This window comes from Octopus bimaculoides, chromosome 28, assembly GCF_046866305.1.
Source record: "Octopus bimaculoides isolate indiv1 chromosome 28, ASM4686630v1, whole genome shotgun sequence".
NCBI classification, from domain to species: domain Eukaryota; kingdom Metazoa; phylum Mollusca; class Cephalopoda; order Octopoda; family Octopodidae; genus Octopus; species Octopus bimaculoides.
The window spans coordinates 16,216,695-16,232,181 of record NC_142955.1 but is presented as its reverse complement, the minus strand read 5'-3'; the positions used below and the strand labels follow the sequence as shown (position 1 = coordinate 16,232,181).

Sequence of the window (15,487 nt, the reverse complement as noted above, 5' to 3'; positions counted from 1 at the left end):
TGATGTAAATAAACAAAGCTACCATGGTTATCATCTGGCTATGATAAACGAGTTTTCATAATTGTGAACAAGTGATTTAATGGTGATGGTGGTGCTATGGCCTTGTCGGAGATGAAGGAATTAGTTTTGTGGGCGATCCTTCGATACTAGTCCACCACAACTTCCGGTATCTCCTCCCTATACTGATTACAGGATCGTATAGTGCGTTTATGAGTTTAAAGTTTCAGTTCGGCTGGCACCTTACTCACTCGCACCTTGGCCACACGTTTACCGCAGTACGAAGGCAAGAGCACCCATACCTCTGTCCATATTGCCTCTGTGGAGTGCTTTATTGCTTCCTCCTCCGCTGTGAAGCGCACCTCTACAGTGGCATATCTCCACCCTCTACTGATTACATGATCGTATAGTGTGTTTATGTGGTGAGGGACAGTGGTGCCATGCAACCACTAAAATAACGCGATGCAGAATGGTTGGTTGTCCATTCAATGGCAAAATTACGGTATCAGTACCGTTACTGTCAAACTGGAGCACGTACTTTTGTTTATATTGGAAGAAGAAGATCGTCGCTTTCCGTAAAATTTAAAAAAAAATTTTATATATGTGGTGGGGGTGGGTGGTATCTTTTCAAGTCGGTGTAAAAGCGAGACAAAGAGAAAGCAATTGGATCGGTGAAGTTCTTTTGAAGTTGGCCATCCATGTGTGTATGCATGTGTGTGTGTATGAGTGCTACAATTTTGTTCCTGCTGCCAACTTTCTCTTTCTCTCGGTTAATTTTTTTTATGGTTGTTGGCGATTTTATGATCAGATTCAAAGATACGTTTTTTATTAATGCTTTTTCGTTGATATTAATTGTTTTGAAATGTGTTATACAAATACAGGCCTGTGATTCAATTCTTGTTAGTATGAACCAGGAAGCCCTTGGATGCAGAGACGTTTGAAACTTAAAACCTTTCCTTTTGCACACACACACGCCTGTACACACAAACACAGATACACAAGCATACGTACACACCCACACACACACTCAGTGACGCACAAGCACAGACAGAATATTGCACACACAAGCACACACGCACACACACACACACATCAATTCTACCGATTCACGACAACTTCAAAAGAACTACTTTTATACAATCGCGCTCGCTCTATCTCTTTCACTTTCATGCCGACTTCAAAACTTCCCTTTTCTCGCAACCCCATATGTAAAAATATTAAAAAAACAAACAAAACAATTATGGAAATCGACAATCATCTTCACAAATGTAAATAAACACGCTAGCAGTCGAGTGTTCTTGTAACAAAAGATCGCCGCATTCTAATACTAAGATGTAATGATGTCAGAAATATTTGGCTGCTATTTTAGCAGGTTCAGTGACTACGCGAAGACACTCTTGTTGAGACGTAATGACTATTTAGCCGGATGACGTTTTTATCATTTACCAGGGGTGAGATGCAATTAAAGATGTAAATTAATATAATTGAATGTCTCTTCCTGTTATATTGGGGACTTTTAATATATGTCACCGGTGACGTTCCTAACGCGGGAATAATTATCAAGACCTTCTACTCGTGTTTCTAATTAACTAAAACGAATCTGATTTTATATCAGATGTGGTAATATCTCGTGTTCCGGTGAAGGTTGATGTTTATGGATAAAATAAAGCGACCTACATGATTTATGATTTAGTATTTCATTTGATCACAGCTTTACCTCGTTAGTTGGTTATTCCCTATTTTACAGGGGACTGGAAAAAGGTTTTAATCACCAACGAATCGATCAATGAACTTTCCTCGCCCTTCTTCATATTTCATTTGGACCTTAGATCGAAAGCACGAATTATTTGTATGGCTGTTGTAGCAAATATTGTACGGAGAAAACAAACTTGATTTCAAGAACGGATCCTGGTCAACAAGTATTCTAATGGTAAGTAAAAAAATATATCTACATAACATCTGTTCCACACTTGTGAACGGAGGTCTGTGATATCTAAGACAAGAAACTGAACCATAGGAGATTAGTCTATATTTACAGACATTTGTCAGCTTTTTAAGTATTCCTGAAGACAAGGAGTAAGACCTCCCTCACAACGGTTTTCTTCTTAGGAATCGATATTTCCACTTTTCTCACCCGATTTGTGTAATTTTCTTTTGAGTCCTTTAATCGTTTAATAATACATATTTTGTCAGTAAATTTACGGCATAACAACAGAGATATGCCCCGGCGATTTTTGTTTCCTTGTGAAAAATAAAAGTGGTGGTGGTGCAAAATTAGTAACTGGGGCAAAATGACTGACGGCTAATTTGTTCCCGACCTGTTTGAAGTCATTATATTACAAGTATTACATCATCATCTTGTATACTTCATCTTTAGATCTAAAGTTTTCGTCAGCATAGTTGGTGAAGTTAGGGAATCCGAAACATTTCACCCAATGTTATATGATGTAAGTTGTTAATTAATAAAGAAATGTTGTAACGTTTCCATTTTAATCTCTCCTCTATATCTAATACTGTTTCTTTTATCATTTCAGATTACCAGAGGACATTGGCATGAAAGAAATTCTCTTTTATAACGAATACTTCTTCAACATTTTTCGTCTTTTAAAGTCTTGAAGAAAAAGGTTATACAGAACACATCTAAGCCTATTTCCATAAATCTCTGGTAGAAATTCTATGAAATGTTTGCTCTGAACTGAGATTAGTAGCAACATTTTTCTACCTCAATATCTGATGCTTTGCATTCTCGTTACTCTTTGATGACTTTCTAAATTTATAGCATCTTTAGATATCAGTGAAGTTCGCAATTGATCGCATTGAATATATTTGTAAGGAATAAACTATAACAAGAAGAAGGAGAAAGATAGGGGTAAAAATTTAATGTGGTAAGAAACATCAAGGATTGGGTCTATTTTCATCCATCTAAAAGATGTCGAGCGATGTGCAAAAATCATTCTATCATTGTGATATTTGTGGTAAATCAATCTCTCGAAGTAATGACTTAATTAGACACAAACGTACTCACACCGGAGAGAAACCATTTCAATGTGAAATCTGTGGTAAAACATTCTCTTTAAACTATCATTTAACTTCTCACAGATATATTCATACAGGAGAAAAACCATTTCCCTGTGATATCTGTGGTAAATCATTCTCTACAAACAGTCATTTAACTAGACACAGACGTATTCATACAGGAGATAAGTCACTTCACTGTAATGTCTGTGGTAAATCATTCACTGCAAATAGTGCTTTAATTATGCACAACCGTGTTCATACAGTTGAGAAACCATATCGCTGTTATATTTGTGGTAAATCATTCTCTCAGATTACTCTCTTAAAACATCACAAACAGGTTCACATAGGAGTGAAGCCATTTCACTGTGATATCTGTGGTAAGTCATTCCCTACAAACAGTGAATTAACTAGACACGGACGTATTCACACAGGAGAAAAACCATTTCACTGTGATATCTGTGGTAAAACATTCTCTGTAAGCAGTAATTTAACTGCACATAAACGAAGCCATACAGGAGAAAAGCCGCATCACTGTGATGTCTGTGGTAAAGCATTCTCTCGGATTACTATCTTAAAATGTCACGAACATATTCACACAAGAATGAAGCCATTTCACTGTGATATCTGTGGTAAGTCATTCACTACAAACAGCGATTTAACTAAACACAGACGTATTCACACAGGAGATAAACCATATCACTGTGATATCTGTGGTAAATCATTCTCTATAAACTGTAATTTAACTTCTCACAAACGTATTCATACAGGAGAGAAACCATTTGACTGTGATATCTGTGGTATATCATTCTCTGTAAGTAGTACTTTAACTCAACATAAACGAAGTCATACAGGAGAAAAGCCGTATCACTGTGATATCTGTGGTAAAACATTCTCTCAAAAATTTAACTTAACTAGACATAAGCGTATTCATACAGGTGAGAAACCGTATCATTGTGATATCTGTGGGAAATCATTCCCTGATATAAGTGCCTTACTTAATCACAAGCGTAATCACACAGGAGATAAACCATTTCCCTGTGATATCTGTGGTAAATCATTCCCTATAAACAGTCATTTAACTAGACACAGACGTATTCACACAGGAGATAAACCATTTCAGTGTGATATCTGTGGTAAATCATTTTCTAGAAACTGTAATTTAACTTCTCACAAACAAATTCACACAGGTAAAAAACCATTTCACTGTGATTTCTGTGGTAAAACATTCACTGCAAAAGGTGATTTAACTCAACACAGGCGTATTCACACAGGAGAGACACCATATGACTGTGATATCTGTGGGAAATCATTCTCTCAAAACAATCACTTGACTATACACAAATATGTTCATACAGGAGAGAAACCATTTTGCTGTGATTTCTGTGGTAAATCATTCTCTGTGAAAGGTAACTTAACTAAACATATATCTATCCATACAAAAATTTGACTCTATTATTTGTCAAATGTCTTTGCATCACTCAGCAACCAACATTTTAAAACCCTTTTTCCTTGTGGACTTGACAGTAACTCATGAACCCTTGTCAACAGTCATAATCATCAGTGTTCCTTTTTCAAGTATTGTTACTGATGCCAACCCTTTTCGTAACCACTTACCTGTGATATGCATAGCTTTGCTGAGCACAAGCAGTTTGTTAGGATTCTTTCTATGTGGAAAATAATTTGTATAACCATAAATATTCACATTTTAAGAACGACTGGATTAGACAAATCTTAAAGCCATTCCACAGACACATGCAAACTTGGACATAAATACACACAAAGGTATACATACATATATAAACAAGTGTATGTAGATTTACAATACATATATGTATCCATATAGATATATATATGTATCTATATATTTATATATATGTATGTATGTATTTATATATATATATATATATATATATATATATACACACACACATATACATATGTATGTATACGAGTTCCAGAAGTTTTGGGACTTTTTTAGGAGAGGCAGTTATAACTGTCCTAGATTATTGTAGATTTAGTATATGATTACTACATCTAATAAGCTGACCTGCCAACTTTTGTGATACAGGATTGAAAGAGTCACAGACGTATTCATACAGGAGAGAGACCATTTCCTTGTGATATCTGTGGTAAATCATTCCCTACAAGCAGTCATTTAACTAGACACAGACGTATTCACACAGGAGAAAAACCATTTCAGTGTGATATCTGTGGTAAATCATTCTCTGTTAGCAGCAGTTTAAGTACTCACAAACGTATTCATACAGGAGAGAAACCATTTTGTTGTGATTCCTGTGGTAAATCATTCTCTCAGAAATGTCAGTTAACTAAACACGTATCTATCCATACAAATATGTGACTCTGTTATTTGTCAGATTTCTATGAATATACAATTGTATTGGATAATGCTGAACAGAAATATTAATGCAAACATGAACACACAGTTTCTTGCTTTCTGAAAATATATACTCCATGAAGAAGATTGTGAAGTCACGTGGGTAAATAAATATCTATTCAACACTCAAACTTCCTGGCTTTGTTTTTATATGTACCTAAATATATATATTTGTATATGGATGTATATATGTTTGATTGCTTCTCATTGATTAATTGCATCCAAGGCCTTTGTTCATGCTGGGCTTTGATCTTCTCTTTGCTTGTTTATTTAAGCTTGCTTCTTATTTCTCTGTGTAAATTTGGTTCTGATGAAGCAATTAGATGGACAAAGCTGCTCTTCTTTCTGTTTCTCTTGGCTGTGGGTTCGTTTAGTTTCTCAGATAAAAAGGTGAATACGTTGTTAGAGCACATCCACCCCTACAATTCATAGGTCTTTCTGGTTTTGTGTCGGGATATTGAAAAGCTGTGGGCCCTGGAAACCCTAAACTGTTGCAGTATTGGCTTCTTACTGACAATAGAAAGTATAAGATCTTTGTTACGATACTTTGGCGGTTAGTCCTCGTGTTAGTATAGCTTTCATTACCAAATTTAGGGGTAGACCTTCCTAAATTGTCCCTACATTCAGACATACATGAATACATTCTGAAAATATTCATACATATATCTATATATACAAATACACAGACACTCACAGATATCCATTTCTTGTTTTCTCTCTAGGACGTAGTGTCAGTCATTTCACTGCGGCCATACTGGAGCACCGCTTTTAGTTGAACAAATTGACCCTTGGACTTATTCTTTGTAAGACTAGTACGTATTGTATCATTCACTTTTGCGAAACTGCTAAGTTACGGGGATGTGAACACCAACATTGGTTGTCAAGCGATGGTGATGTGGACAAACATAGGCACAAACAAAACACACACGCACATACAAATATAAGACTGGCTTCTTTCAGTTTCCCTCTATCAAATCCACTCACAAGGCTGTTAGAAACTTGCCCAAGGTGCCACGCAGTGGAACTGAACCACGAACCTTGTGGTTGATAAGAAAGCTACTTACCACACAACTTTTTAAAAATTGTTTCAAATTGTGTAGATTACCATTATATAGGAATTTGTTGGGGTAAAAACACTACTTGGAGTAGGGGTGGACAATTCAGAGACCTTGTGAAAATGTATGAGGAAATAAAGACGTGTGAATTAGACGAAACTCCTGTCCCCTCTGAAAACGTTTTCTGCAAGTGATAGAAAGGGACCAAATTGTCTTATCAGCCGTCCCTGGGTTAGAGGTAGGTGCCTCATGTGGGATGCCACAGTCTGCGACTCCTTTGCTCCATCTCACATCCTGGATGCTGTAGTTAATGGCAGGGTCCCTACGTCCATAGCCAAATAGAAGAAAACCCTGAGCTATCGGGACCTGACAGTGAACTATGTCTTCTACCCTGTGGCACTTGAGACATTCGGAGGGACTAGGCTACTACGCATGAAATTCTTGTCAACGTTGGTAGATTCCCTGACTGAGGTGTCAGGTGATACCTGTAAGGGCGCTTGGTTTTTCCTAACACTTTAGCCTTGCTGTTGCCTGTAGTACTACTGCAACCATGCTGGATTGCTTCAGGAGGTTCTATTGAACCTTGTGGTGTGCGACCAGTTGCTGTGATAAAAAAAATTCCCCATAAATGGTTTCAATACAATTTTAACAGAAAGATTTGGAAGAATTAAATGAATGTTCTCCAGGTAAATTTCTGTATTAAAACCCACAATTTTCACAAAGAAAAAAAAGAAAACTCTTATCTTTTGCATGGAATCTGACCTCATGCTGCAAATCCCATATTTTGGTTTGGAAAAACAGGAGGACACTCCCATCCCGGAATCATTGGAAATTTTTTCTCTTTCGTTGAATGAATTTCTGTGACCATCTAATATGCTACAAAACCCATTTTGGGGTCTGAAAAACGGAGTGGGGTGAGGTGGAAGCCTCGAAAAGTTTCCCCCACGTCCGTTGATCGGATTTTTTAGCATGGAATCAAGTACCCTAACCATCCAGTATGCAGCAAATGCCTTATTTTTGTTCAGAGAAAAACTTGGGGCATTCAACCCTTGTTTGGCGCAGATGGAAAGATGAAACCGGGTGGGGGTGAAATTTCTGAGACTTGCACCTCATTGCAGCCCATTTTCGGACCCGAAAAATAGTTTTGCCGCATATTAGGAGGTCACAGGAATTCATTCAACAAAAAAAAAAAATACAAAAATACCAAATGCTTCCGGTGCGGGGAGGTGTGGCCCTCCCCACTTTTACAGAACCAAAAGAAGGGATTTGCAGCATATTAGGAGCTCAAGGTACTAGATTACACCTAAAAAATCCAAGTTGTTTTTCCTTTTGCTGAGTGAATATCATGCAGGTGTTAATATAGAAATTTACCATTCTCCAGTAATTTTCTTTCCGGTAAATAAATATTTATGTTGACTTGGATAAGGGGTGATTTGTTTTTGACACGCCTTTTAATGGGAAAAGTACGTCTTTCATGCCATTAAACACGGTAATCGCTTGGCAATAAATAGCATTATATATATATATATATATATCCAGCATATAACCAAAAATACATCCCAAAGGGGTGCGGTCCATTGTCTATACCTCCGCCGTACACGGAACCCTTCCCCCATTTATTTCTGGAAAAAATTAAAAAACCCAAATGAAGAAATTGGATGGGCGATTGAAAGTATGAAGTTGCGATTTTGTAAAAATTATCTTTCAGAATTGGAATTTCCATAGACAAAAACATGAGAATCTGTAAAAAAAATCCGGGACGGGTTCCGTTTAGATCTCCGCCATGTGAGCCGCTATAGTTGGGGGTCGATGGTCGATAAAGTTTGGTGGACCCTGATATAGGCGTAGGTAACACCACCTACTGTGTTTCTAATCAATATGTCTGTTTAATGAACAAACATACGATTATATGCATTCTAATACTAAGATGTAATGATGTCAGAAATATTCCGCTGCTATTTTAGCAGGTTCAGTGACTACGCGAAGACACTCTTGTTGAGACGTAATGACTATTTAGCCGGATGACGTTTTTATCATTTACCAGGGGTGAGATGCAATTAAAGATGTAAATTAATATAATTGAATGTCTCTTCCTGTTATATTGTGGACTTTTAATATATGTCACCGGTGACGTTCCTAACGCGGGAATAATTATCAAGACCTTCTACTCGTGTTTCTAATTAACTAAAACGAATCTGATTATATCAGATGTAGTAATATCTCGTGTTCCGGTGAACGTTGATGTTTATGGATAAAATAAAGCGACCTACATGATTTATGATTTAGTATTTCATTTGATCACAGCTTTACCTCGTTAGTTGGTTATTCCCTATCTTACAGGGGACTGGAAAAAGGTTTTAATCACCAACGAATCGATCAATGAACTTTCCTCGCCCTTCTTCATATTTCATTTGGACCTTAGATCGAAAGCACGAATTATTTGTATGGCTGTTGTAGCAAATATTGTACGGAGAAAACAAACTTGATTTCAAGAACGGATCCTGGTCAACAAGTATTCTAATGGTAAGTAAAAAAATATATCTACATAACATCTGTTCCACACTTGTGAACGGAGGTCTGTGATATTTAAGACAAGAAACTGAACCATAGGAGATTAGTCTATATTTACAGACATTTGTCAGCTTTTTAAGTATTCCTGAAGACGAGGAGTAAGACCTCCCTCACAACGGTTTTCTTCTTAGGAATCGATATTTCCACTTTTCTCACCCGATTTGTGTAATTTTCTTTTGAGTCCTTTAATCGTTTAATAATACATATTTTGTCAGTAAATTTACGGCATAACTACAGAGATATGCCCCGGCGATTTTTGTTCCCTTGTGAAAAATAAAAGTGGTGGTGGGGCAAAATGACTGACGGCTAATTTGTTCCCGACCTGTTTGAAGTCATTATATTACAAGTATTACATCATCATCTTGTACACTTCATCTTTAGATCTAAAGTTTTCGTCAGCATAGTTTTTGTTGAAGTTAGGGAATCCGAAACATTTCACCCAATGTTATATGATGTAAGTTGTTAATTACTAAAGAAATGTAACGTTTCCATTTTAATCTCTCCTCTATATCTAATACTGTTTCTTTATCATTTCAGATTACCAGAGGACATTGGCATGAAAGAAATTCTCTTTTATAACGAATACATCTTCAACATTTTTCGTCTTTTAAAGTCTTGAAGAAAAAGGTTATACAGAACACATCTAAGCCTATTTCTATAAATCTCTGGTAGAAATTCTATGAAATGTTTGCTCTGAACTGAGATTAGTAGCAACATTTTTCTACTTCAATATCTGATGCTTTGCCTTCTCGTTACTCTTTGATGACTTTCTAAATTTATAGCATCTTTAGATATCAGTGAAGTTCGCAATTGATCGCATGGAATATATTTGTAAGGAATAAACTATAACAAGAAGAAGGAGAAAGATAGGGGTAAAAATTTAATGTGGTGAGAAACTCTAAGGATTGGGTCTATTTTTATTCCTCAAAGAAATGTCGAAAGATATGCGAAAATCATTCTATCGTTGTGATATCTGTGGTAAATCAATCTCTCGAAGTAATGGCTTAAATAGACACAAACGTACTCACACAGGAGAAAAACCATTTGACTGTGATATCTGTGGCAAATCATTCTCTGCAAGTTTTAGTTTAACTAGTCACAAACGAACTCATACAGGAGAAAAACCATTTAAGTGTGATATCTGTGGTAAATCATTCTCTCAATGCGGTAGTTTAACTATACACAAGCGTATTCACACAGGAGAAACACCATTTCACTGTAATATCTGTGGTAAATCATTCTCTCAAAGAAGGGACTTAACTATACATACATGTACTCACACAGGAGAGAAACCATTTCACTGTGATGTCTGTGATAAATCATTTCCTACAAACAGTCATTTAACTAGACACAGACGTATTCACACAGGAGAAAAACCATTTAAGTGTGATATCTGTGGTAAATCATTCTCTCAATGCGGTAATTTAACTAAGCACAAGCGTATTCACACAGGAGAGACACCATATCGCTGTGATATCTGTGGTAAATCATTCCCTATTAACAGTCATTTAACTAGACACAGACGTATTCACACAGGAGAAAAACCATTTCAGTGTGATATCTGTGGTAAATCATTCTCTGAAAGAGGTAGTTTAACTAAACACAGAAGTATTCACACAGGAGAGACAACATATCGCTGTGATATCTGTGGTAAATCATTCTCTACTAACAGTCATTTAACTCAACACAGACGTATTCACACAGGAGAGAAACCATATCATTGTGATATCTGTGGTAAATCATTCTCTCAATGCGGTAGTTTAACTATACACAGGCGTATTCATGCAGGAGACAAACCATTTCACTGTGATATCTGTGGTAAATCATTTTCTAGAAACTGTAATTTAACTTCTCACAAAAGCATTCATACAGGAAAGAAACCATTTCAGTGTGATATCTGTGGTAAATCATTCTCCGTAAACAGCAGTTTAATTAGTCACAGACGTATTCATACAGGAGAGAAACCATTTCCTTGTGATATCTGTGGTAAATCATTCCCTACAAGCAGTCATTTAACTCAACACAGACGTATTCACACAGGAGAGAAACCATTTCACTGTGATATCTGTGGTAAATCATTCCCTATAACCAGTCATTTAACTAGACACAGACGTATTCACACAGGAGAAAAACCATTTCAGTGTGATATCTGTGGTAAATCATTCTCTGTTAGAAGCAGTTTAAGTACTCACAAACGTATTCATACAGGAGAGAAACCATTTTGTTGTGATTCCTGTGGTAAATCATTCTCTCAGAAATGTCAGTTAACTAAACACGTATCTATCCATACAAATATGTGACTCTGTTATTTGTCAGATTTCTATGAATATACAATTGTATTGGATAATGCTGAGCAGAAATATTAATGCAAACATGAACACACAGTTTCTTGCTTTCTGAAAATATATACTCCATGAAGAAGATTGTGAAGTCACGTGGGTAAATAAATATCTATTCAACACTCAAACTTCCTTGCTTTGTTTTTATATGTACCTAAATATATATATTTGTATATGGATGTATATATGTTTGATTGCTTCTCATTGATTAATTGCATCCAAGGCCTTTGTTCATGCTGGGCTTTGATCTTCTCTTTGCTTGTTTATTTAAGCTTGCTTCTTATTTCTCTGTGTAAATTTGGTTCTGATGAAGCAATTAGATGGACAAAGCTGCTCTTCTTTCTGTTTCTCTTGGCTGTGGGTTCGTTTAGTTTCTCAGATAAAAAGGTGAATACGTTGTTAGAGCACATCCACCCCTACAATTCATAGGTCTTTCTGGTTTTGTGTCGAGATATTGAAAAGCTGTGGGCCCTGGAAACCCTAAACTGTTGCAGTATTGGCTTCTTACTGACAATGGAAAGTATAAGATCTTTGTTACGATACTTTGGCGTTCAATCCTCGTATTAGTATAGCTTTCATTACCAAATTTAGGGGTAGACCTTCCTAAATTGTCCCTACATTCAGACACACATGAATACATTCTGAAAATATTCATACATATATCTATATATACAAAGACACAGACATCCATTTCTTGTTTTCTCTCTAGGACGTAGTGTCAGTCATTTGACTGTGGCCATACTGGAGCACCGCATTTAGTTGAACAAATTGACCCTTGGACTTATTCTTTGTAAGCCTAGTACCTATTGTATCATTCGCTTTTGCCGAACTGCTAAGTTACGGGGATGTGAACACACCAATATTGGTTGTCAAGCGATGGTGATGTGGACAAACAAAACATACACATACATATATAAGACGGGCTTCTTTCAGTTTCCCTCTATCAAATCCACTCACAAGGCCATGTTAGAAAAAACTCGCCCAAGGTGCCACGCAGTGGAACTGAACCACAGACCTTGTGGTTGATATGCAAGCTTCTTACCACACGATATTTTAAAAAATGTTTCAAATTGTGTAGATTACCATTTTATATGACTTTATATCATCTGAGACTTACTTGTCTGATGTTGTCTGGCCACCCATAGGTAATTGTTTCCATCAGTGTAGCCAAAGTAGAGTCTCTGCTGGTGAACTCAGACAGTTGGTAACGTTTGTTGATGGAAAAATTGACAAGGTCAAATTCAGATTGCTGGATTTTTCCTGCAGTCAATTCGATCCCGTTTTCTCTGAAGTCAAGGTCAATGTCTTCATTGGCTTGGGAGGCGAGAGGGGGGGGGGGCTAATGTCATGGTATTGCCTAAGGCGGTGTTTGATTTTGAAATCATATCCTTGAATTTTCTGGAGCATCTTCTGTAGTCGAGGTGTTGCTCGAAGAAGGGGTTTTTCTGCTATCACCACCAGGGGCTTGTGGTCTGGGATGAATTCAAATGGATGTCCGTAAAGGTATGTATGGAAATGGGTGATTCGGAATACCACAACCAGCATTTCACGATCGATGTTTGGATAGTTTGACTGACTTTTGTCAAGGGCTTTCGGTGCAAATGCCACAGGTTTGCCATCTTGTATGATAACTGCTGTGAATCCTTTCAAAGACCTGTCTACCTCGAGTTCTGTTGGTTTCTTTAGGTCAAAGAACCTGAGGTTTGATTTCTCTGATATGGTTGATTTGAGTTTTCCAAAACAGTGTATGTGGTCTTCAGACATCTCAAATGGTATATTTTTCTTGAGGAGCTCCCTTAATGGTTGTGCTTCCACGATGAAGTTTGGAATTGATGTTGCAAAGTAATTCTTCATTCCCAAGAACTTCAGGAGCTCTTCCTTGTTTTCTGGAACAGACATGTTTCAAACGTCCTGACCTTTTGCTGGGTCTGGCCTGAGGCCATCTTTAGAATAAATATTTCCAAAGAAAGAGAGATTTCATGATGACAAATGTAGCGTTTGTCTGAGTTGAATACCAATCCAGATTCCTTTGCTTTTACATGCCTACTTTTTCTTCTGTGCTTTTCTAGATTCACAAATCCTAGTGTATGCTTACATTCATTTAAAGAAGTTCAAATGGAATATTTTGGGAGTATCTCAGAAATTTCTACTAATCCAAAAATAGACCAAATTTGGAAAATGTGTCGTGTTCTTTTGCTCTTTCTGAGCAGTTCCTAATATTCCTAGGTTTATGTGTATATCTGTGGTTACAGAGCACCTGTAATGTTCAGTACAAATGAAAATCTACAGACAACCAGGTCATGAGAGAGCTACTGGCAACCTGTAGTCTGCATACATGTTGTGTGTTTGGGACTGAACTAGCAACCATGCCTTCTAACTTGCAGCCAAACCTCACTCATCCTCCAATGTAGATAAAGGCACACATTGTGTGATGTGCATGTTTACATGTATAAGTCACAAAATTACATCACTAATCTGTAGCACAACCTCTCAGAAATATCAAATTATTCATCGATCGAATTACGCCTTCTTGCTCTTACATTCATCTTAAGAAGAAACGTAAGAGCTTCTCTAGGAAATATCTACCTCACTCACTGCAACAACACAAAACGCTGGGCCATGAACATTGCAAGCCTTCCTAGGTTTGTGAAACTTCCAAACTCCTTTATGATTGCATATGCATGTGTGCATAAATCAGGAGTCCTTTACATGCCAGGTATATACGTTAACCTTTCTCCTTCCTCTTATGACCCTGTATTGGGCCCACTGCTGTACGTATTGGTTCTCTCAGTGATGTAGTCAGCCACTCTCACCGCTGATGATGCTAAACTACCAAAGGCAGTGTAGGACCCTGATGAGAACTCAAACCCAAAGGAAGACAGCAATGCAACATACATTACTAAGAAAACAAAGTGGTCCAATGCCAAGAAATTTGAAGCACTCCACTATAAGCTCAGAAGCAAATTACATTGAGAAGAAAGAAGAGGGAATACATGTTGTCCCTAAGGAGAACACTTGTTCTAATTCGCCTGGATAGCTGCTCCTAATAAGGGTAGCTACAAAGTGTCAGTCCAAGAGTGGACCATAAGGTTATCCAATGATGAAATACCAGGGTTTCCTTGGTGCAACAGATGAGCGAAATGGAGAGGACAAAAGAAATGACCGACACTACGTCCTAGAGAGAAAACAAGAAATGGATATCTGTGTCTTTGTATATATAGATATATGTATGAATATTTTCAGAATGTATTCATGTATGTCTGAATGTAGGGACAATTTAGGAAGGTCTACCCCTAAAATTGGTAATGAAAGCTATACTAACATGAGGATTGAACGCCAAAGTATCGTAACAAAGATCTTATACTTTCTATTGTCAGTAAGAAGCCAATACTGCAACAGTTTAGGGTTTCCAGGGCCCACAGCTTTTCAATATATCGACACAAAACCAGAAAGACCTATGAAGTGTAGGGGTGGATGTGCTCTAACAACGTATTCACCTTTTTATCTGAGAAACTAAACGAACCCACAGCCAAGAGAAACAGAAAGAAGAGCAGCTTTGTCCATCTAATTGCTTCATCAGAACCAAATTTACACAGAGAAATAAGAAGCAAGCTTAAATAAACAAGCAAAGAGAAGATCAAAGCCCAGCATGAACAAAGGCCTTGGATGCAATTAATCAATGAGAAGCAATCAAACATATATACATCCATATACAAATATATATATTTAGGTACATATAAAAACAAAGCCAGGAAGTTTGAGTGTTGAATAGATATTTATTTACCCACGTGACTTCCACGGGATTTCACAATCTTCTTCATGGAGGATATATTTTCAGAAAGCAAGAAACTGTGTGTTCATGTTTGCATTAACAGTTCTGTTCAGCATTATCCAATACAATTGTATATTCATAGAGAAATGGAAACAAAAAGGAAGCTTGTTCATCAGATCACTGGAATCTCTCTAGACTTACTCTTTTGTTCAATGTGTATGTATGTGTGCAACAATATGTACAAAGAAATATGCCTGTACATACACACACAATGACAAGGGGGTTTCCGTTGATCCGGTCAACAGAACAGCTCCCTTTTGAAATTAACATGTAAGTGGCT

At 37.0% G+C, this 15,487-nt stretch overlaps 3 protein-coding genes across 3 annotated transcripts in view; 2 read left to right on the top strand and 1 right to left on the bottom strand.

Annotated features, from left to right (window-relative positions):
• The window catches only part of LOC128251109 (uncharacterized), a 37,033-nt gene that overhangs the window by 15,329 nt on the left and 6,217 nt on the right, over nucleotides 1-15,487 (bottom strand). The gene's annotated exons all lie outside the window — the stretch shown is intronic.
• LOC106868520 (uncharacterized) lies at nucleotides 26-11,503 on the top strand. Its single transcript, XM_089344631.1, has 3 exons — nucleotides 26-1,927; nucleotides 2,532-4,202; nucleotides 10,321-11,503. The coding sequence occupies exons 2-3, from the start codon at nucleotides 2,927-2,929 to the stop codon at nucleotides 11,334-11,336; spliced, it is 2,292 nt and encodes a 763-aa protein (XP_089200757.1). The 5' UTR covers nucleotides 26-1,927; nucleotides 2,532-2,926; the 3' UTR covers nucleotides 11,337-11,503.
• On the top strand, nucleotides 4,479-8,544 carry LOC149130659 (uncharacterized). Its single transcript, XM_089343764.1, has 2 exons — nucleotides 4,479-4,538; nucleotides 5,093-8,544. Exons 1-2 carry the CDS (start codon nucleotides 4,479-4,481, stop codon nucleotides 5,372-5,374), a joined length of 342 nt encoding a protein of 113 aa, XP_089199890.1. The 3' UTR covers nucleotides 5,375-8,544.

Bases quoted from the DNA above. Each gene is read 5' to 3' on its own strand.
- LOC106868520 (XM_089344631.1), top strand. From the start codon at position 2,927: ATGTCGAGCGATGTGCAAAAATCATTCTATCATTGTGATATTTGTGGT. The intron at 4,203-10,320 runs GTAAAAAACCAT...GTACTCACACAG, and splicing joins TCACAAACAAATTCACACAG to GAGAGAAACCATTTCACTGT.
- LOC149130659 (XM_089343764.1), top strand. From the start codon at position 4,479: ATGTCTTTGCATCACTCAGCAACCAACATTTTAAAACCCTTTTTCCTT. The intron at 4,539-5,092 runs GTAACTCATGAA...CAGGATTGAAAG, and splicing joins TTTTCCTTGTGGACTTGACA to AGTCACAGACGTATTCATAC.